General features: G+C 48.1%; 1 protein-coding gene and 8 non-coding genes across 9 annotated transcripts in view; 4 read left to right on the top strand and 5 right to left on the bottom strand.

Moving 5' to 3' along the window:
• Nucleotides 1-23,473, bottom strand: part of LOC119097498 (multiple epidermal growth factor-like domains protein 6) — a 70,933-nt gene that overhangs the window by 43,291 nt on the left and 4,169 nt on the right. Inside the window, exons 3-4 of the mRNA XM_037220528.1 lie at nucleotides 22,678-22,754; nucleotides 19,216-19,322 (exon numbers count right to left, since the gene is read on the bottom strand). Coding sequence (XP_037076423.1) covers nucleotides 19,216-19,322; nucleotides 22,678-22,754 — 184 coding nt within the window. The remainder of the gene's footprint in view (nucleotides 1-19,215; nucleotides 19,323-22,677; nucleotides 22,755-23,473) is intronic.
• On the top strand, nucleotides 3,330-3,401 carry TRNAM-CAU (transfer RNA methionine (anticodon CAU)). The gene has a single exon. It is a non-coding gene; the product is annotated as a tRNA-Met (tRNA).
• TRNAM-CAU (transfer RNA methionine (anticodon CAU)) lies at nucleotides 4,130-4,201 on the top strand. The gene has a single exon. It is a non-coding gene; the product is annotated as a tRNA-Met (tRNA).
• On the top strand, nucleotides 4,569-4,640 carry TRNAM-CAU (transfer RNA methionine (anticodon CAU)). Its single transcript has one exon. It is a non-coding gene; the product is annotated as a tRNA-Met (tRNA).
• On the bottom strand, nucleotides 10,397-10,468 carry TRNAM-CAU (transfer RNA methionine (anticodon CAU)). Its single transcript has one exon. It is a non-coding gene; the product is annotated as a tRNA-Met (tRNA).
• On the bottom strand, nucleotides 11,562-11,633 carry TRNAM-CAU (transfer RNA methionine (anticodon CAU)). Its single transcript has one exon. It is a non-coding gene; the product is annotated as a tRNA-Met (tRNA).
• On the bottom strand, nucleotides 12,001-12,072 carry TRNAM-CAU (transfer RNA methionine (anticodon CAU)). Its single transcript has one exon. It is a non-coding gene; the product is annotated as a tRNA-Met (tRNA).
• Nucleotides 12,798-12,869, bottom strand: TRNAM-CAU (transfer RNA methionine (anticodon CAU)). Its single transcript has one exon. It is a non-coding gene; the product is annotated as a tRNA-Met (tRNA).
• On the top strand, nucleotides 15,106-15,177 carry TRNAM-CAU (transfer RNA methionine (anticodon CAU)). The gene has a single exon. It is a non-coding gene; the product is annotated as a tRNA-Met (tRNA).

The following is a 23,473-nucleotide window of genomic DNA, read 5'->3' as shown; positions in this document are numbered from 1 at the left end:
TGATTTGGCATGAATTACATCACTTCTGAGTCAGACGGCGGTAAATTTCCGTCTTCGTAGCGGGGGGCCGTACTGGAGTGACTGGCGACCATCAAAGCCACGTCAAAACATACTAACCACGAGTTACGGCAGCATTAATGCAGACGACGCCCCCAATAAGTCCCTGGGAAGGATGTCGAATCAAGCGTGATTCTGGCGAACCAGTTCGTCCGAGGTTTTTGGCACGCGCGGGATGGAACGGCAGGAGAAATAACAGCAGGAAGATCGCGCCGCGCCGCGCACTACCTGCTGTGGTCGATGTCGCCTCCACCTGGCCGAACCAACGATTCAGTGTGCCACCAGCGTTCGGAGGCAAGGGCTGCTGACAAAACGACCGAGCTAGCAGAGAGCGGTTTCGATCCACGGACCTCAGGGATATGGGCCCAGCACGCTTCCACTGCGCCACCCCGCTATGGAAAAACCTCATTCGCAACGCATCTTTCATGTCCTTTCGCAAGCTAGTAAGGTCATTTAGGATGATCCTGTCTGTTTCTCTGACCTCTGATGATGCTATCTTTTTGCGGCAGGGCTAGTGCAAGATTATCGAAACCGCATGCCATTTTCCAGGCTCATATGTGCAGGAATGGCCCCGTGCACCGTCTATATTTTTCGAGACGTTAAGGAAAAAGGTTTTAAATTTTTTGGAGCGCTGGAGCCAATTACATCTGACCATTAAAGTAAATTATATTTGGGTAAATATCTGCTCGGATCGCCTATACTTCTCATACCAAAGTCCTTGAGCACTGGGACTTCGATATCGCCAAAAATACGAAAAGTTTCAGCAATGAAACCGTCTATAACAACGATTGAGATTTTATTTATGGCTCACTGACTGACGAGACATATTGAAACGGCCACTTTTATTAGGGTGTCATGTGGGATACAGTGGTGGCGTGGCGGGGGCTCGAACTGATAACCTACAGGTCCAGAGTCGAGCGCTATAATCACTCAACAACCACCGTCCTTGGAAACGTCGATAAATGCGTCAGTTTAATACGCGTCCTGGGTGACCGGCTAGATACCCTTCGCTCGGGTGGGGGGGGGGGGGGTCAATTTGACCCCCTGAGATCTCGGGAACTAAGAAAGCTAGAGACACTAAATTTACAGGGCGTGTTGACATATACCTGAACTCACTTAGATCAAAGTTTGATGTTTATGGGTAAAAACCCTTTGGATCAAACAAGGTGAAACAAGGTCAAATTCCAGGCTGGTTTCCAAAGTGTCCCCAGAACCTAGATAACTGTTTCTAAGCAAAAGGTCACGTGCTCATTTAAGGTCAATGACTTTGTTTGACCTTTTGAAGGTCACGGTGGCCAAAATCATACTCATGGCTCTGAGTTTTGCATTTGAACAAGCGTCAAAGATTACGCCAGGCAGTTTGTTTCTAAAAACAAAATATTGATTTGGTCACTTTAAGTCTATGACCTATTCTGACCTCCAAGAAGTCCATGGAAGATGTGTTATGCGGTTTCTGCTATCAATCAATTCGAAATGAGCACCAGAAACTATCCAATACAGCAAGATCTAGAGTAATGTAACAGGTTGGTTTTTACCTTGGTCTGACCTTTATACCTGACCATAGGTCAGCGTAATTTGGTCATTTAATATTTGTATTCCCTGAGAAAGCATCTCAGAGACGTATCGCTTCGTCTCACACTCCGTTGTTGCATCAGATTGAAAGATCCCCTAGAAATTGACCTCGCTGAAACCATAGCCTGACTTTGATCTGCCATAGGTCAGTGACCTTACAAGGTACATCTCCATTTGTAATACCAAACGATTTTATATTCAACTGTTTGCAGCTATGCAACATTTGGCGCGGCTACGCCGCACCATTCAGAAACCACTCTGGAAAAACCTTGGGGAAAGGGGTGTCAAGTTGACCCCCTACGTGTGTAAGTCATTAGGGGTTCGATATCCTCCGAATGTTTCAAAGGTTTCAGCAATAGAACGAGGATGTTGTGGTACTTCGCAGCATCTTTTCACGGGTAGCGTGTTCATTTCGAACACGTGTGCTTAGCAAAAACAACTGTCCAAGCGCATGCAAACCTTTTGTCGCCAAAATCTGTCACGGTCGCTGTTTAACTGCCGTGTTACTGATATGACGCGATGATGCTGGCACTGGCTAACAAACAGTACTCGTCCAAGGATGTTATTCGGCAAAGATCATTCCGCAGGTTAATTGTTCCTTGGTGCAACATTTTATGTGGTTATTAGAGGGGATAAGGACCTCTCACAACTCCCTGGTTTTGTATCGGGCATAGATACCTATAGAGGGGTATCGATTTTGAACTTTTTGTGCTCCGAAAGCTTTCAGAGACTTTCACTCCCCTGCTCAAAAACATATACGAAAGAAAATAATTCCAGGGTTATTCTTGCATATATGAGCCAGCCGATGGCGTGCGGAGCCGCTACTCTAGCATCGTCGCTTACGCGAAGGGATAGGAGCAACCCTGTCCGAGCAAAAGCAGAAGCGCCACAAATAGCTCTTACTGACTTGAGACAGAACGAGGTTAAGAAGTCACGTTTAGCGAAGTCACGTCTGCGGTAGCACAGTGGCGTAGTGGAAGCGTGCTGTCCCATAACCCAGAGGTCTGCGGATCGAACCCACGCTCTGTTAGGAAGGTTTTGTCAGCAAACCGTGCTCGCGATTACTCGGTCGCACAGTGAATGGGTTCCTCACGGCGTTCCATGCGCTTGCATAGGGGTATTGGACATGAGCTGAACATATGCCCAAACACAATGCATCTTTACACCATGTGCAATAAAGGCCTTTCCTGTGGAGGCTGAGGTCACAACCTGATTTATCCAAAGTTCATCTCAGGTTCGGGTTGCTGTTTGTGACAGGTGTATACTGTAGAGACCGGCGAAGCGAGTGTGGGTGGGACATAGCCCATATGCCTAGGGATTGGGGGCCACCAGTCTTCCTGAACGCCTTACATAGACTTTGCATAACGCACAGTGGCCCTGGGCAATGCAAGGAACGAATGGATTTTGGGACGACGATGGCTCAGGCATTGGTTACGGCGCTCCTGCGCCCCCGCTGTCCGTTACACTACAGCATGGCGGGCCAGCAGCAGCTCGAACTCCTGCTTGGCTAGAGTGATATCATTCGATAGCACGTGGAAATGTCATCTTGAAAGTTGCCAGTTCGAACCGCAGAGGCCAATTCCAGCAGGGGTGCCTGAGCCGACGGGTCCAACTGACGTCATGACCGGGACGATCGACCGGTGACGGGGCCGGGCGGGCCGCGGCGGGCCGGTCACGCGGGCAGAAGCGGTGCCCCGGGCAGCAGAGTGGCGCAGTGGAAGCGTGCTGGGCCCATAACCCAGAGGTCCGTGGATCGAAACCACGCTCTGCTAGGTGGGTGGTTTTATCAGTAGACCGTGGTCATAAATGCCTGGTCGCCCGCTGACTGAGCAGACGGTTCAAACTTCCAGGTGTTTCATGTGCTCGAGCGTAGACTGCTTGCGCCTGCATGAGATCGACCATATTGCAACTTCGTCACGTGTGCAATCAAAGCACTTGCTGTGAAGGGGAAGGTCACAATCTAATTCATTACTGTAGAGGGTGAGGTCACAACAGAATTTAACCAGAACCGAGTTGTGGTCCGGGTTACTGCTTGTGACAGGTAAATACTGTAGGGACCGGTGATGAAGCGAGTGCAGGAGGAGTGTTGCTCACAAGCTCAAGGACTGGAGGCGATCAGCTCTCTTGAAAGCCTTACATAGTGCAGGAGAACTTCAGGCAATGCAAGGGACAAGAAGACTTTATGACGGTCATGGTTCACGCACTGGATTGAGTGCTCGTACGTCTAACCTGTCCGTTACAAAATACGACAGCTGACGAGCAGTGCCTGAAACTTCTGTTTGGCTAGTATGTTAGCATTCGATGGCACGTGAAATTGTCATCTACGGGAATTGAAACAAGCGTCGGTTGAGAGTTGCCAGTTTGAACCGCAGAGGCCAATTCCAGCAGGGGTGCCTGAGCCGACTGGTCCAACTGACGTCATGACCGGGACGACCGACCGGTGACGGGGCCGGGCGGGCCGCGGCGGGCCGGTCACGCGGGCAGAAACGGTGCCCCGGGCAGCAGAGTGGCGCAGTGGAAGCGTGCTGGGCCCATAACCCAGAGGTCCGTGGATCGAAACCACGCTCTGCTAGAGGTGCGGATTTTGTCCCTCATGCATGACCGCCAGAGACATCGCCAGGCAGGCTAACGGCGTAGTAGTCAGCAGTCCACCCACACACGCGCGCTTAATTCGTACCTTGTCCTGAAAGCGGTCGAAACTGAAGTAAGCTTTGCGTCTTTTTCCGGACCCGCACGTTCTTTGTCTATTCGACCTCCAGCTGTGTGCGTTAGTTTAACAGCCCAGGCGTCGCCATTGATGGCCGCCGTTCCAATACATGATAGCTGGTCCAGTAAAGATCACAACGTCGTGCAATACACCGGCAGGGGAAGGGTAACGCCCCTTAAGCCGTTCGGATGAAGCAAAGCGCAGCATACCACGGACAGCCGGGCACGCCGGCAGCAGAGTGGCGCAGTGGAAGCGTGCTGGGCCCATAACCCAGAGGTCCGTGGATCGAAACCACGCTCTGCTAGACGGGTGGTTTTGACATCTCGCCGTGCTCACAATTGGTTGGTCGCCCATTGAATGAACAGACGTCCCCAGGTCACCATATGCCCGCGTGGGTTCAGGCACCCTGAAATTTCGCCGCATATGCAAGACGGCTGGTTTCTGCGAAGGGCGACAAATGAGCAGCAACCTATTATATCCAGCATTCACTTAATATTCAGGTTAATGCTTGTGGCAGGTATATAGGGTAGGAGCAGGTGAACCGTGTGCAGGTGGTATATGGCGACGTTCCCAAGGACTGGGGGCCACCAGCTTTCTTGGAAATATAACATGAGCCTTGCGTAATGCGAAGTAACCTTAGGTAATGCATGGGTCAAATGGACTTGAGGACAGTGGCGGCTCGCTCATTATCTGGAGATGCTGTCCACCCCACTGTCCACCACACCACAAGCCAGCGCACCGGCTACGTCTCGAATTTCGAGTTGGGTGTGCGTGCACACAACGGAAATACATTTCGCAGACTGCCCTTTTGCTGAATGTATTTAACGTAATGCTGTTTTGTCGACGAGAATTTTTACCACCGTATCAATAACGCAAATTGTTTTGAAAAATGCTAGAAGTCGAAAGGCAACTTGCCGACATTCCTTTTTGCCGACGTGTCACGTTGATGCGTTAATAGGTGGAAATGCATATTTACTGACTGCCAATCTGCCGAAACGTTTTTACGTCCAATGTCAATGGTTTGCGTGGAGTTATAATTCTCAAAATGTTCTTTAGCCGGGTGATTACCAGCCGGAATGCTCTTAAGTCGAATGCGTTGCTATATCTCAGTTTTGAGGAAATGGTATTTCAAGCACATCTATAGCCACTGCACCGAAAATGCTCTGCTATCTGGCAAGCAGATTGGTCACAGTCCTCACCACAGCACTCGAATGCAGCTGAAGTACATGGTAGTCAGCCTCTACAAAACACGACACAAAGTTCACGACTTTGCGGCAGTACCTTCGGACGTGACAAAATGCTTTGACAACATCTGGCACGCAGGGCTGTTCCAAAGGTGCACGCGTGGCTACACCTTGCTCAACGGCATACGGCTAAACCGTCACCGGCTGTCTAAACTCTCACCGGCCGGCTAAAATCTCACGTGACAGACTGCCGGAGAACCAACTAACGGCGTTTAATACGAAGAACTGTTTCGCCCGCTCCAATGATTATCACTGGCCGCCATTACAGATCGGCTTTAGGCCCTCTTCTTCTCAACCAAATCAAAATGACAGACTCCCAGGCCTATTGACAAACACAGCCCTATTGTCTGTAGACAACATGTCCCGAAGGGATAGCACACTGCTGACTTACTCGTTCAAGTACAAACGCCGGTGCAAAATGATGTGGACATCATAACAACTATGAAAAGGTTTGGAACGTCAATGCCGGCCCAGCAAAAACTATTACCTAGGCCCTCAAAGCCATAATTCAGCAGATCTGGCCTCGATAACTTTTCTGCGCAGTTCATTACCGAAAAAAATCAACCACTTTGGCCTATCATCAAAAGACTTCCGTTTATATGCTTTCAGACTTTTCAGACTTATATGATTTCAGAAGATGTAAATGCTATGACTCGCAAACCACAACCCCAGCCCATTTTACCCGATGGCGTGATTATAACTACAAGCGCTTCATAACATTTGCGAACATTTGCACATAAGACCTTGCATCGATGTCCAATGCTTAAGGCCTGTCTCGATAAGAGCGCCAGTTTTTGCACTATTCCGTAAAAGATGCCTGGAATGACAGTTACTTACAATGCATTTTTGCGGTTATTGTTGTAGCATTGCAGAATATGCTTTTTTGGATATACCAGCTAGCCGTCTTGGTTAAACACGAGCTATATATCTATATATATATATATATATATATATATATATATATATATATGTATATATATATATATATAAACGCTATTGTTTTAACATTGCAGGATATACTCCTTTGCATATACCGGCTAGCCGTCTTCGTTAAACACGGGTGTTCTAAACCAACAATGCGGCTCGCGAAAGACCGCAGATGGCGTGTAAGCTAGCCAATCTCGCGCTGCCGCGTGTTCGAAAGGGTGCGAGTATCCCTGCAGGGGAGCGGATAGGAGCGGCATAAATGCCGCTGACTGACTTGTGAGCGGAAACGCAAAGTGCATCCAGAGTGTTGGATTTCCAAACTAGAGCGGCGCAGTGTAGGCTTGTTCGGCCCATAACCCAGAGGCCTATAGATGAAACCACGCCCCGCTAGGTGGGTGGTCTTGTCAATGCGACATATACCCTGTCGTGTTGGAACTGAACGACGTGTAGCGAAGAACCGATTCCCAGCAACTGACACTATTCATATCTCCTTGGGAATAGGTAATGTTATAAATTATTGTCAGAACTATTTGTTGTTATTTTAGTATTTCGTGATTTCGAACTGGTTAATTCGCTTGTGCCTTCAGCATGAGCCCCAAGGGAGACAAGAGGTGTGTCCGCGGATTCTAGCGACATACAAGGGGCTAAAATTCGGTCCATAGAACAAGACCATCCGCCTAGCAAAGCGTAATCTTGATTCACGGGCCTTTGGGTTATGGGCCCAGCACGCTTCCACTGCGCCACTCTGATTCGGAGTCCAATCATTCGCTACGCACGTTCCATGTGGTTTCTCGTGCTAGTTGGAGTCATTTATGACGCTCTTATCCATTCCTCTGACAGGGCTGGCTTATCCTACCTTTTTGTGCCAGCACAGGTGCAAGGTTAGTGAGACCGCACACCATTGTCAATCCTTATACGTACGGGCACGCCCCTGCGCACGGCGGTTATGCTTTCGTGATGTTTATAAACAGAGGTGACGGTTTTCAGAAACTTTTGGTGCACTACGGAAGTTCGGAACAATTCATTAAAAGCAGACTGTTTTGCTTAGTGGCGAAATCCAAAACACTGAGAACGCGATCCCTTCTCAATGCAAGGAAAGGTACACCAATGGGGCACACCGCCGCAAGATGATGTACATTGCACGTCATCCTTTCACAAAGGATGGATTTAGCGATGCAAGTCGGACTCGTATAGTGTTAAACGAGATAAGAATGCGTGCCAATATCCGCTCTCCGGCAATTGGCGTACTTTGAAACGCCGGCGAAAATTGGTCTCACCGCAAATGTTCGTTTTGCTTGTATGCTCAGACTGACCCCAAAGGGAGACACGAAACTTCACGTGCGCGCTCGTGACGGGCTTGAGCCGTGTTCACAAAACCACCCGCCCAGCAGAGCGTGGTTTCGATCCACGGACCTCTGGCTTGTGAGCCCAGCACGCTTCCACTGCGCCACTTTGCTGCCGGCGTGGCCGGCTGTCCATGGTATGCTGCGCTTTGCTTCACCCGAACGGCTGAAGGAGCTTTACCCTCTTTACCCTTCCTCGGCCGGTCTATTGCACAACGTTATGATGTTAACTGGACCAGCTAACATGTATTGGAACGGTGGCCATCAATGGCGTCGCCTGGGCTGTTAAACTAACGGACACAACTGGAGGTCGAATAGACAAAGAACGTGCGGGTCCGGAAAAAGTTGTTGTCTTCTCGAAGTTACGTGCACATCTTCGCGGGCGTGTAGCTCAGGAACTAAAGGAATCTAGTCCTTGAGGGCTATTAACTGCACCGAATGACCTTCAAGAAGAGTATTTAAGCTCAAAACCACCTGCAAGTGTAAGGCACCCCTTTAAGACGCTTCTGACCGCTCCTCTGACAGGGCTGCTGTTATCCTGTTGCATCAGCGATGGTGCAATGCTAGAAAAATCCCGCACTATCTGCATGCTCAAATGTGCAGGAACGCCCCTACAAACGGCGCTGATGCTTTCGTGACGTTTATAAACAATGGTGAAAATTTGTAGAAGCTTTTAGTGCCCTTTGAAATGTCAGATAAATTCCTTTTCGGCAAAGTCTCTTATGCCTAATGGCAAAGTCCGGAACACTGAAAACACGGTCCCTTATCAATACAAGGAAAGGTGCACCAATGGGGCACACACCTCGCAAAGAAACGTACATCGCACGTCATTCTGTCACAGACAATGCATTTACCGATGCAAGTCGGGCTCGTATCTTCTTAAACGAAATTAGCATGCGTGCAAAGGTTCACTCTTCTGCAGTTGATGTGATTCTAACTCTGTTGGAAATCGATCTAATCACAAATGGTCGTCTCGCTTGTGTGTTCAGCGTGCCCGCCCCCCCCCCCCCCCCCCGCCACCCGCCACGGGAAGGGGCGAAGTTTCGCGTGCGTGCTGATGACAGGATACGGGTAGCATGCACAAAGTCGCCCACCTAGCGATCCACGGACCCCTGGGTTATGGGCCACGCACACTTCCACTGCACCACTCTGCCACAGAGACCGCTACTTCGCGGCGCTCTTTCCGTTTCCTGCCGCAAGCCGGGCCGAGTCTTATGGCACTCCTCTCCGTTCCTCTGACATGGCTGCTGTTGTCCTTTTGCATCAGCGGTGGCGCAATATTAGCAAGACCGCACGCCATCTGCAGGCCTATATGTGCAGGAATATTCCTGGAAACGGCCCTTATGATTTTGTGACCTTTATGAACATAAATGAAGGTTTTCAGAAACGTTTGGCACAGTACGAAATTTCAGATCAATTTCTTTCAAGTAAAGCTAATTATGGCTAATGGCGAAATCCGGAACGCTGAGAACACCATTTCTTCCCGATGCAAGGGAAGATTTACCAATGGGACACGCAACCCGCAACATACGGTACATCGTACGTTATCTTTTCACAGAGAATGGATTTGCTGATGCAAGTCAGACTCGTATCCTGTTCAATCTAGCTAGCGTGCATGCCATGCTTCGTTCCTCGGCGAATGATGTGCTTCGTATTGCCATTGGAAATCGATTTCATCGCGAATGGCCCGTCTCGCTTGTGTGTTCATCATGACCGCTAAAACACACGCGAAACTTCACCTGCCCGCTTGTGACAAGACTCGAGCCGTGTTCACAAAACCGCCCATGTAGCAGATCTTGGTTTCGATCCACGGACCTCCGGGTTATGGGCCCAGCGCGCTTCCGCTGCGCCGCTCTGCTGGCGGCGTATTCCCGCTGTCCATGGTATGCCGTCGGTTGTTTGATCCAAACGGCTGAGGAAGCTTCACCAGTCCCCGGTCGGTCGATTGCACAACGTTGTAACCGTGATTGGACCAGGCAGACCCAGTGTATTACAGCACGCAGTCCCACATGCCAGACAATATCGTTCACAACGCTCCAAGCAGCCGGCGAATTGGGGATTTCAGGGTATCCCTGCGGTTTTATACTCGGTCGACGTCGTTACCACGTATTGGAGCAGTGGCTTTCAATGGAGTCACCTGGGCTTTTAAACTAAGGGACACAGCTGCTGGAGGTCCAATAGACAAAGAACGTGCAGGTCCGGAACATAACGCAAAGCTCACTTCAGTTTCGACCGCATTCAGGACAAGGTACGAATTAAGCGCGCGTGTGTGGGTGGACTGCTAACTACTACGCTGTTAACCTGCCTGGCGACGTCTCTGGTGGTCTTGCATGAGGGACATTCCCATTGTGACCTCCACTGCGGCCTTTCCCTTTACGGTAAGTGCCTTTATTGCGCATGAGGCGAAGTTGCAATATGCTCGATCTTATGCAGGCGCAAGCAGTCTACGCTCGAGCACATGAAACACCTGGAAGTTTGAACCGTCTGCTCAGTCAGCGGGCGACCAGGACATTTATGACCACGGTCCACTGATAAAACCACCCACCTAGCAGAGCGTGGTTTCGATCCACGGACCTCTGGGTTATGGGCCCAGCACGCTTCCACTGCGCCACTCTGCTACAGAAATGCAATGTTTGCGACGCGTTTCCCATGTCCTGTCGCAAACATCCGGCGCCACTGAAAGGGAATGCTCCTCGTTGGAAAATATTGAAGCAAGCATCAGATATGATGAAATAAGCTCACTTACCACTATACTGGTATACTTTACTAACTAATGGTATACTTTACAGTGAACACAATTCCCAATGCAACATAATTCCTTTGTTGAGTAAATGTGCTCCTTAATACGTCATTATGAGATTACACCATTGCAACTTGCACAACATTAATTGCGACCCAATCGAAGTCGTGTCTGGAAATTGTGCTCACGAACACCAGATGTGAACGACACAACAATTTTATTTTCTTTGTCTTGATCGCCGCATGGCTAATGGATAGCAATATATGAATGCCCTATTATGGCATCACAGATGCCTGCATGACCTTGAAATAGTTTTCCGATGGTTCGTCACATCTTGGCAACCGTGTAGCTCAGAAATTAAATGAATTTAGTCCTTAAGAACTGCAAGAACTGGGCTGTGAACTGCACTGAATGATCTTCAAGATGGCCATTTCACTTCAAAACCCCTTGCAAATGTGAAACACCCCTTTAAGACGCTCCTGTCGCTCCTCTGACAGGGCTGCTGCTAAGTTTTGGCATTAGCGATGGTGCAAGGCCAGCAAAATCGCGCTGTGAAGGATTTTTAGAAAACTTTTGTGCATTTTGGAATTTCAGATAACTTCCTTCCAGGCAAAACCCGCTACGACCCATGGCAAAGTCCGGAATACTGAAAACACGGTCCCTTCGCAATGCAAGGAAAGATTTACCCAGGGAACAAGCAGCCCGCAAAATGCTATACATCGCACACTATTCTCTCACAGAGGATGGGTTTGCTGAAGAAAGTCGAACTGGTATCTTGTTCAACGTGATTGACGTGCATACGAATATTTTTTCTTCGTCATTTGATGTGTTTTAACTCCGTTGGAAATGGATCTCACCACAAATGGTCGTCTCGCTTCTCGTCTTCTTCAGCATAACCCCCAAAGGGAGATGCGAAGTTTCACGCGCCCGCTTGTGACGGGACCCGAGCCTTATTCACAAAACCACCCACCTAGCAGAGCGTGGTTTCGATCCACGGACCTCTGGGTTATGGGCCCAGCACGCTTCCACTGCGCCACTCTGCTGCCGGCATGCCCTGCTGCCTATGGTATGCTGCGCTTTGCTTCACGCGAACGGCTGAAGGAGCTTTACCCTCCCTCGGTCGGTCTATTGCACAACGTTGTGATGTTAACTGGACCAGCTATCATGTATTGGAACGGCGGCCATCAATGGCGACGCCTGGGCTGTTAAACTAACGCACACAACTGGAGGTCGAATAGACAAAGAACGTGCGGGTCCGGAAAAGGACGCAAAGCTCACCTCATTTTCGACCGCTTTCAGGACAAGGCACGAATTAGGCGCGCGTGTGCAGGTGCGCTGCTAGCTTCTCCGCTGTTAACCTCCCTGGCGACGTCTCTGGTGGTCATGAATGAGGGTCAAAACCCGCACCTCTAGCAGAGCGTGGTTTCGATCCACGGACCTCTGGGTTATGGGCCCAGCACGCTTCCACTGCGCCACTCTGCTGCCCGGGGCACCGTTTCTGCCTGCGTGACCGGCTCGCCGCGGGCCGCCCGGCCCCGTCACCGGTCGATCGTCCCGGTCATGACGTCAGTTGGACCCGTCGGCTCAGGCACCCCTGCTGGAATTGGCCTCTGCGGTTCAAACTGGCAACTCTCAACCGACGCTTGTTTCAATTCCCGTAGATGACAATTTCACGTGCCATCGAATGCTAACATACTAGCCAAACAGAAGTTTCAGGCACTGCTCGTCAGCTGTCGTATTTTGTAACGGACAGGTTAGACGTACGAGCACTCAATCCAGTGCGTGAACCATGACCGTCATAAAGTCTACTTGTCCCTTGCATTGCCTGAAGTTCTCCTGCACTATGTAAGGCTTTCAAGAGAGCTGATCGCCTCCAGTCGCTGAGCTTGTGAGCAACACTCCTCCTGCACTCGCTTCACCGGTCCCTACAGTATTTACCTGTCACAAGCAGTAACCCGGACCACAACTCGGTTCTGGTTAAATTCTGTTGTGACCTCACCCTCTACAGTAATGAATTAGATTGTGACCTTCCCCTTCACAGCAAGTGCTTTGATTGCACACGTGACGAAGTTGCAATATGGTCGATCTCATGCAGGCGCAAGCAGTCTACGCTCGAGCACATGAAACACCTGGAAGTTTGAACCGTCTGCTCAGTCAGCGGGCGACCAGGCATTTATGACCACGGTCCACTGATAAAACCACCCACCTAGCAGAGCGTGGTTTCGATCCACGGACCTCTGGGTTATGGGCCCAGCACGCTTCCACTGCGCCACTCTGCTACGAAGCACATCACCTACAACGCATATTCCATGTCCTGTCGCAAACATTCAAAGTCACTTAAAGGGAATGCTCCTCATTCGAAGATATTGGAGTAAGCATCAGATATGATGACAGAAGCTCACTCATAACTACTGGTATGCTTGGCAGTAAAAATACTGTACTAGACAACATCATTATTTTGTTCAGTAAATGTGCTCCTCAATGCATCATTATAAGATTGGGCTATTGTACCTTGCACAACATTAATTGAGAGTCCACTGAAGTCGTTGTGTCTGGAAGTTGTGCTCACGAGCGCCAGACATGACCGACTTGATAATTGTATTTTTCTGGTGTCGATCACCGCATGCCTAGTGGAATGACAAAAATTGAGTGACTTCACTTCACTTCATCATTCACGGTAAGAGTGCTAGCCATGTGCCCATGCAGGCATATGGGACGCCTGGTCGAACCAAGGTGCTCATCCATTGTGCGACGAAGCAGTCGTAGGCGAGGCTCGCGGACAAAACCATCCGTATAACATGCACCTCCGGGTTATGGGTCCAGTACGCTCCAACTGTGCCACTCTGTTACGGGAATACCTATTTTGCGACCTACCTTCCATGTCCTGTCGCAAGCCAGTTAGAATCATTTAAGACTCTCCTGTCCGTTCCACTCACAGGGTTGGTCCTATCCAATCTGAGATCTTAATAGGACCGCACGCCATCTGCATGCTCATATGTGCAGGAATGTTCCTGTAAATGGTGCTTATGCTTTTGTGACGTTTTTGAACAAAGGCGAAGGTTTTCAGAAACCTTTCGTGCACAATTGAATTTTCAAACAAATGTCTTCTAAGCAAAGCCTGTATGCCCAATGGCAAAATCTGGAACACTGAAAACGCGGTCCTTTTCAATGCATGGACACGTTCACCTATGCACCAACTAACCCGCGAAACGGTTTATTGTACCGCCGGCGGAAATTGATCTCATAACGAATGACCGTCTCGTTTGGGTGTTCAGCATGAACCCCAAATGAGACGCGAAGCTCCGTGCGCGCGCTTCTGGCAGGGTGCAGGTTGTATCCACCAAACCCCCCCCCCCCCCCTAGCAGACCGTGGCTCCAATCCATGGACTTCTGCGTTATGTGGGTCCAGCACGCTTCCACTGCGCCACGCTGCTACGGAAATGCATCATTCGCGAAGCACCTTCCATGTCTTTTCGCGAGCTAGTCAGAACCCTTCATGATGTTTCTCTCGTTCGTGAGACAGGCTTGATCGCATTCTCTTTCATTAGAGGTGATGCAAGTTAAGCTGGCTCGCAGCTTATCTGCAGGTTCATGTGCGTTTGAGCATGTTTGCTTTACGGATCTGTGGGTTATGGGCCCAGATATGGGATGAGAAGGAAGAAGGGATTCTCTACTTTCGCGACGTTTATGAACAGAGCAGTGAACGCCTTTTTAAGTTACAGGGCATCTTGACATTTGAAATTAACTCTTTGTTAGCGCGAAGCTTATATGCTCAATATTGAAATCTGGGAGCAGTTCGAAGACTGCTCCTTTCAACGGTCACGTAAAAACCTACACCAATGAGCAATCAGTTTGCGAAATTATAATCCTCGCATAGCATGCCCGGACGGGTACTGTTTTTTTTTTTGCCAGTGCCGACGTAATCACGTCATGTAAGTGACAGAGCAATCAGATATTGATCGCTACAGGTTTAAGGAAGCACATGTTCGGACAGCTGTCTTTGTTGTGCACGGGTGTTCGAAGCAAGCATGCAACAGGTGAAAGTATGTTTTACAGTGTCACATCTTTGTTTCATCGATGAACCCTTTGAAGGTTTTGGAGGATGCTAAGCTCCCAATGTTCCGGGGCTTTAACCTCGGGTCTGTAAATGGTTCCACTGAGGAATCGTTTCCCTTCGCTTAAAGGATATCAAATACCCACCGTTCAAGAGCTTTCATACGGAACGTACAAACGATGCATTTAAATAACGTCAAATGCAGTTGGTTTCTAACAGGTTTGAAAATTTTACCTCTTTCAAACCATCACGAAAACACGAGTGACCGCTTACAGCGACATTCTTGCACATATGAGCCTCCAGATGGCGTGGGTATGGGGTGGTAATCTTGCCCATCTCGCTAATACAAAAGATAAGAAGTAGCCCTGTCAGAGGAGTGGAAGGAATGGAAGATGCGCCATCAATGGCCCTGATTAACTTGGGAATGGAGATCGAAGGTGCCTTTGGAATGCCAAACTCGTAGCAGAGTGGCGCAGTGGAAGCGTGCTGGGCCCATAACCCAGAGGTCCGTGGATCGAAACCACGCTCTGCTAGGAGCGCGGTTTTGTCAGCAGTCCGTGCTCACAATTGCTCGGTCGCACGCTGGATCATCAGTTTCGGCCAGTTGTGAGCAGGCGCATTAAAAAGGCGAATGGCGCCTCCTCAGCACCTTGCAGAGCATACCTTGCACTTTGCACCTTGGGTGTCCGCGAGGCGTGCGCGTGGGTACGCGCAGACATCCATTCGGAAACTGTTTTGGAAAAACCATTGGGGGTCAATTTGGCCCCCACCCGAGCACGTGTTCATGCACGCAGGTCCCTGGAGCGATGCTGTGCTTCCTTCATTCAGATAAAAGTGAATAAAAGTTGCGTAACTTTTTTGAGCATGCGCACTAGCAAGTATTAGAAACAAATAGCAAAAAATTCAAAATAAGCACCAGAAACTGCCACACACAGCAAGCTCTAGAGTCATAAAGCAGACTGGCTTTGACATTGGTCTAACCTTCATACCTGACCTTAGGTTAATGGAATTTGTCCATTTAACTGTTGCGTTGCCTAAGGAAATGTCTCAGAAATTGTGACTGTCTTTGACGCTCCGTCGTTGCATCAGATTGAACGATTCCCTAGAAATTGACTTTGCTGGATCTATGACCTGCCGCAGGCCAGCGACTTTACAAGGTAAGTCTAGATCTTTGATACCAAACGATTCGTTATGAAACTGTCTAGAGCTGTGCAAAATTCGGCGCCGTTATGTCCCGCCGCTCGGAAACTATTTTGGAAGAACCTTCGGGGGTTAATTTGGCCCCAACCCGAGCGCGCGTTAATGCACACAAGCCCCTGGAGTGATGCTGTGCTTCCTTCATTCAGATTAAAGGGGATACAAAGTTGTGTTACTTTTTGAGCGTGCGCACTCGCAAGTATTAGAAAGAAAGGGCCAGGCGTGTGACGATGTATCCTCTACAGACCGCGCGACATCGGCCTCGTCGCTAACATCAGATGAAAGCCAACGAGCGGACGGAATCATCAAAAGCCTGAGAAAAGCACCTTAACGCGTCATACATCAATTCATAGTTTAGCAGGTAGTTCGCGCTGTACGTTTTACCCGCGCGATTTTCAGGTTGATGATGCGAACGGATTCGCAATTTCCAACACTGCAAACTCCTTGCGTAAGGGAGGAATCTCTATTTTTCGTGTTGCTGTAACTGTTCGAATTTTGTCGCTAAGATATACGCCCCTGTTGAGATTTTGAAGGCTACGAAAAGATTTTAAAACAGTTTCGGAAAAATAATTCACGATAGATGGTCGCTTCGGCGTGTCCGGCGCCCGCCGCCCGGCGCCAGCTAGAGCGGCTAAGACCACTAGGTTTGACGAGCGCCCAGGCTTATAAAATATTGGGGCTTCGGAGCTTCCATCGCGCAGAGCTTAGAGGCTCAGACACAGCTAGTTTCACTACTCTGCTCTGGTGAAGAACAGAGTCCTCAAACAAACAGCGCTACCCGTGACACACGAATCTTTGACCATGTTTCGATTCACGCCACTGCAAAACTAAGGAGACCCTTACCTTTTACGTGTCAGGGGCTCTGTGGATAGAACGCTAGGTCGAGGAGGGAGAGACACGTAATCTTCCTATCAGGGGCTGAAGAGCTCCTCCATTCTAGCCCGGACCTCGGAGTGCCTTCTGGCTGTCCTTCTGACGAAACGAGGGCCGATGTCCCTTGGTTCATCCGGAGGCCCTCACAGAGGTGCGTAATGCATCGGGGCCCCTCCCTGATGCGAGATATCATCTAACCGGACCAAACTCCTCGAGACATTCGGTTGGAGCAGGCGACGCGATACCATGAGCAACGTGAAACATCATCATCAGAGTGGCGCAGTGCAAGCGTACTGAGCCCATAACCTAGAGGTCTGTGGATCGAAACCACGCTCTACTAGGCGGTTAGCGTTCTCAATATAGCTCGCATTTCGCTAGAACTAATGGGCGCCAATGTTTTTAGATCTCGAGCAATAGATGTGGATCGTACTTCATTTCGGGAGTGACTTCGTTACAATTGGTCAGATCGCTTGTGCTGAAAGCGTTATCCCAAAGGAGACGCGGTCCCCACGGGTCTCCACCCTCGCCGACCACTTCTGCAGAATTCTAGACTTCTGGCTTCGCGCCCAGCACGCTGCCGATGCGTCACCCTGCTTACGTCTTATCCCACTGTCCACGGTGTGCTTGATGCTGACTTTATCCACGCTTCGCTTTGCATTGTAGATTTAATAAATCCAATGTATCAAACGTTTATCCAGTGTGAGGTTTGCCCGGTTCTCCCACCACCCCCAATACAGAATTGGTCCCAAACGGAAAACATCACCGAAGTCCCTTCAGTGCTATTGCGGAGGTGTCGCCCTCCTTTTACACCCTAGATGGCACCTGATAGAAAGTAAAAAAATGGCACGCTAAGCTTCTTCCGGGCTCCATCCTCCCCACCCCACCCGTAGGACAATTCGACCTGTGCTCCTGTCTTATGGTCGTTCATCTACTCATTCAATGAAGCAAGAAGAGCAGTGATAAATATGAGCTCAAAGTTCTTATGCTGACTTAGATTCCGGCTTCGGCCGTGATCCTATTGACCCCTTATGGAAAGCGGAGCTTGGAACGCAAGGTATTGACGATAGCCGTTTTCACAATAAATTAATACGCTTTAATTAATCATCAGTTTAGAAGCTTTTGAATTCTTTTAAAAAATGTCCCTACCAGGCTGCATAATATACCGAGCATTGACAAGCAAAAGGATTGCTGTCATGCTGTTTCGATTGCATGCAACAAGCAAACCACATGTACCTGAAAATAAGCCTTGTTACTACTGATACACTTTTTAAGTGAAAAATACTGCTCTAAACAGCACAATTCTCTGTTTAGCAGCTATGGTCCTCAATGCGTCATGGTTTGATTATGCCATGGCGCCTTGCACAACATTGATTGAGAGCCAATTGACGGCCGTTATATATGGAAATCACGCTCACGGACGCCAGGTATGAACGACTCGACAGTGATAATTTTCGTGGCCTTGATCGACGCATGGCTTATGGAATGACAGAATTTGAACGACATTATGACGTCATCAATGCAAGGTGGCTTTGAAATGCTTTCCCCAACATACCTTTTCCATTTTCGTGGGTATGTAGCCCAGAAATAAGAGGGGCTTAGGTCTTGAGGAGGTCAGAGTTGTGAACAGCACCGGTAAGTCCTCAGGATGGCTATTTCAGTTCAAAACCCCCATAAAGATGTGCAAACACTCACTTTAAAAGAGATTCTTTATAGACATTTCTTCAGCTCACGCCGTTCGTTTACGCCAATTCTGGAACAATACTAGGACAACATTATTTTAATTCACCCAAATTTTAGCATGCCGGCCGCCCCATTGTTAGATACATCGATTGTGTGCGGAACGAGGCGTACTTTTGAAGATCATTGTATACAAGGATCATTCATCTTTGATTATGTTAAGGTATGCAGGCCCTATGAGCTCTGTAAATACAGTAAGCGACCTCTGTAAGTGCTGTAAGTGAGCTCTGCAAGCACTGCACACCTATTAACAGGACGCTACAAGGACACAGAAGTTTGTTTTACCGCGTCTGCAACAGGGATGCAACGGACATTTTTATAAGCTTTGAAAAGTTTCGATATGAAGAGATCTGACATCATACCTGTCCATAAAAGCAAGATCTTGCTCATACGCAGCTAACCGCAATTTTATCAAATTATACGTCTTCACAAACAAACTTTAAATCTCTGAGAAATATTTATAGCCGAAAACCGCCAACTGAGTGTCCGTAGTTAGAAAATAGACGCTGTAAAGCTCTCGGGTGCAGTAATTATTTTGCGCAATACCATTACAAACAAGAATGCGGAAAGAATGAATCATTTTCATCTTCCGGGCTGCCTTTGGCACCCTGCAAATAACAAAATGGCCTGCTTTATCAAGCATTAAAACTGTGAGAGACCGAGTCGCATGCCACCATCCACACCAAACTTTACACCTAGTGATTCTCAAATCACCAGCCTGTGGCGTGGAGATGGCTCAGGCTTAGGAAGCGCTCGTGACATACCGATGGCACAGCCCTCCTTGTGAGACTGAGTCCAGCCGGCACAGCAGCGGTAGAGCGTGCGGACCTGAGGCACGAACATCTTCCGGTACCGGAACACGTGCTGTCCTCTGCAGAGCACACAAACCGGTACAGGCCCCGTTACACACAAGGCAAATATAATACGAAACATGCGCATGTTCATACAAGTCAGAATGGTCTTCACAAGTGGTCCTTTACGACAAGGGTTGCAGTGTGGCGAACGCGTGAGGGACACAATATATTAAAGTTTCGTGCTTTCTATGCCCACAGCACAATACGCGAAACGTTAAATTTCAAGACTTCTGTGGACGCGATCCCCCGTTCCCCGCCGTGGCAAATGTTCTTTGCCAAGGCGCACGAGAATTCAAGCAAAAGACGTTGTTTTGAACTCTGAATAAACACACCTTCCTGCAGCGGTTAAAATTTGATTTAGGGTTTGTCAGTTTATGACCTTTCAGTTTGCTTTCGTAAAAAGGATAGATGGTCAGCGCTGTGACAGTCCACTTAGACAAATATGCAGAGCCATCTGTTTGGAGTGAACGCTCTAATGTACGGGGTGGCATGATACTTTTATTCCGATGGCTAAGCCGGATCGGAGAAAATAATGGCAACATCGAGCCATAAATATCGTAAATCGGCTCAGCACGGCAACACACACGCCAGGCTGTTCAACGTAGCACATAAATCACGCACTCCGCTGCGGGCATATTCAAACTGTGGCGCATACAAATGATGCCGCGGTGCCAGCAAAAAATCCAGGCATAAGATGGCCATATCACTGTCTTCTTTTTACTTACAATAATCAGCAGAAATCGCGGATGTGTATCGTTGCATATCCTATTTGGGTGTTAATATATTATATATATATATATATATATATATATATATATATATATATATATATATCTGTGTGTGTGTGGTGTGTGTGTGTGGTGTGTGTGTGTGTGTGTGTGTGTGGTGTGTGTGTGTGTGTGTGTGTGTGTTGTGTGTGGTGTGTGTGTGTGTGTGTGTGTGTGTGTGTGTGTGTGTGTGTGTGTGTGTGTGTGTGTGTGTGTGTGTGTGTGTGTGTGTGTGTGTGTGTGGTGTGTGTGTGTGTGTGTGTGTGTGTGTGTGTGTGTGTGGTGTGTGTGTGTGGTGTGTGTTGTGTGTGTGTGTGTGTGTGTGTGGTGTGTGTGATTGTGTGTGTGTGTGGTGTGTTGTGTGTGTGTGTGTGTTGTGTGTGTTACTTTACAGGCTGACACTTGTAAGCTATCCACTTCTTATAAACCAGCAAAACCTCGAATTTCCAATCTTTCAAATATTGAAAGCGCCATATTTCTATTTTGGTTCCCCAAGAATGCTTGGTTTCTAAAAAATACATTATCTGTATTACACTCATTACCACTACTAGCCTGTTTGCTAGATTATTATACGATATTATGTGCCACTACATTTGTATTCATAACATAAGTTGTATTGGTAAGACAAAAGTAAAAGCCTTATTCCTCGGAGAAACACCAGGAGAATGGAGATATAGATGGGTTGATATTTCGACAGCATGCCTTTATCGAAACAATAGCAGAAGCCTGTTATTGTTTCGCCAAAAGTATGTTGCCGAAATATTAACCCATGAACATCTCCAGTTCTCCTGGTTTTTCCGCAATGAATAAGGCCATTACTACCTGTCTTTTCTATGTGAATAATGTTTCTCGCTTATGCACTGAACGACATACATAATTTGTATTCATTGATTTGTACTTATTGATGACAGGCATATGTGTAGCTACAATGGCATGCCATGCATTTGTCATGCGGAGCTACTGTACACTATTTGCTTGTCATATGTGGGTTTGTGTATTCGTCGTTCCAGAACTTTTCCCGCACGAGGTGATCGATTCCCAAGCGGAACATTCCGTTCGAAAGGTCTCAGTCTCGTGTGTGACAGGTGCAGTGCTGATTGTGGTCGTCATGCGACACGTGGCTGGCGTGTGGCGAGGGCTATGTTATTTATTAGGCCCACAGGGATACCATTAGTCGCATTCGTTGGTGAAACAAGCGGGCCATCTTGTTTCATCTTGCATCTTCAACTGGATTTCGTATTTTCGCTTTTAAATTGCTGATTTGTGCTGACTGTGTGTGACTGATGTGCTGATTTGTGCGCTGGTGCATGAAATGTCGGATCGCTGACCGCCGACGATCACAGGAACTAGATGTGTAGATCATGCCTTACGTGACATTTGATGCCATCAGAACAAATGTAGGAGTGGTAATCAACTGGCTGTAAACGGAGGGAAACACAAACTAGATGGAAACATTGCCGCAGTGTTTAAGAAATCAAACGGCGACCGTGAAGACAACATGACTGGTTTGAAATTCCAATGAGCCAAATAGCATCAGTCAATGACTAACCGAGAGCAGAACACAAGCCGTCGTTTGAATTTTACACGACGGCTCTGCACGTGGTACCATAAAAGGTAGGACCGGCTTGTCAACTCTACATTCGGTGTTTCCAGCCCACACCGCGTGCCGGTGTTTAATGGACTTCCAGGATATTTTCTGGCAGTTCGGCGATCGCTGACAAAAGATTCAGACTTACCATAACAAGCTTTGAGTTGATGTGTGTGTTGCTTGGAAGACTAGGCGTTTTCGGACGCAATATTTAGCTTCATTAGCCATTAAAGACAAGAGCTTATCTCTGCACGGAGAAGAGTGTCGTGAGGAATCATTTTGAGGGCAATATGCGACCAGTTCAACAAAACTCTGTGCAAATCGCAACGGCTTATTATCATACCAGGAGCGTGGTGAACAGGAAGGTGTACATAGTGGTGAACCCAGGTGCCCATTGCTGATTAGAGTACTGCTAGCTGGCGGTAGCTCTGATTGCCCAGTTACACCCTGCTCGGGCCGCAACGGAAGTGGCTTTCCAACACACTCTCGAATTCAGATCCGGAAAAACCGTCAAGGAAGCACGCGGTCTGCTGTGGCTGCTTCCTCGCGGCAGATCCGGATAACCGTCTCGGAAGAACGCGGTCTGCTGTGGCTGCTTCCTCGCGGCAGATTGCGTTTTTAAAACTATCAGGGACAGACAGCTCCAAGTAAGCGCGCCATATCTACATTAGCATTCTCTTCTCAGCATGGCTCACAATATCGGAAAGCTGTGAGCAATATCATTAAATGGGTGTGTTAAGGTCTAGATGTGTTGTTGGGAAACCAAACCCGCAAACCCGGCCACACCTGCACTTGCAATGTCCGCCTCCTGATATCGAACTTGCGACAGTTCTGCTGGTTTTCAGGTCATGCATTTTTGGGATAAACCATGAAAGTTCAGTCTGGGACACCATACGGCAGATCACATTCCGAGTTCGGAGAGCTCAAAGGTCCGTCACGAACTGGGACGGGACCAGTTTGTCCCAGCTTATTCGTTCGGAACGAATAAGCTGGGACAAAGACTGCAACTGATGTTACCTGTGCTTGAAGTTGAAGATCTTTGGGCTGACGTCGTCCTCATAGTTGACCCGCCCTGGTACTCGCAAACATTGGGCCTGGAACAAGCGGACACATTTTTAACTTTTTCAAGCGGAGCATATTTTCGTAAATGTTATGCCAAAATCGATCTGAGTCCGGTTATCTGATGTCTTGTAGTCTACCTGGCTGCTTTTGCGGTAAGGTTTAAAATTGCTGCACCGGCGTGAGCTATTTCTGACACGTCCTGTTTTCGAAACTACAGAAAAGAACACGTTTCGGAGGGGAAAAGGTGATGCATAGATGACGCTTATGTCACGTGCTCTGCGTATCTCAACGCCGCATTTATTCAAACATGAATCTGCTCAACCTTGCAGAGGATTTCAAAATGCACGATAATATTTTGTGTCATTTTCTGTGTTTGGGCGCCCTGCGTTGAGTGAATTACACCTATCGCCCAGGTAGCGCTAACTTACTATGTAATCATACCCGTCGTAGTAGCAGATAATGATAGTATCAGATGTTGCTAAAAGTTATGTACTTCCCAGAAAACTTAAAATATACCAATAGTGTTGCTAGGTGCGTTGGGTATTACACATATAGCTTGTTTAGTCTCATGCTTCGGTTTTTCAGTGCTACAACGGCTTGCAACCGGTTTGAACAGCATGACATTTTTTTAACAAGACTACAATCAATAATGCTATGACATCGTTGAATGCTACGACAGAACTAAATTTTGGTTTAGATAAATGTAATTATTATATATAAACAGCTTAATGAGTAACTTAAAATTGACGAA

Source organism: Pollicipes pollicipes, unplaced genomic scaffold (genome assembly GCF_011947565.3).
Source record: "Pollicipes pollicipes isolate AB1234 unplaced genomic scaffold, Ppol_2.1 Scaffold_4295;HRSCAF=5057_pilon_pilon_pilon, whole genome shotgun sequence".
Classification (NCBI taxonomy): domain Eukaryota; kingdom Metazoa; phylum Arthropoda; class Thecostraca; order Pollicipedomorpha; family Pollicipedidae; genus Pollicipes; species Pollicipes pollicipes.
Note: the sequence above shows the minus strand (reverse complement) of the source record. Positions and strands in the feature narration are given on the sequence as shown.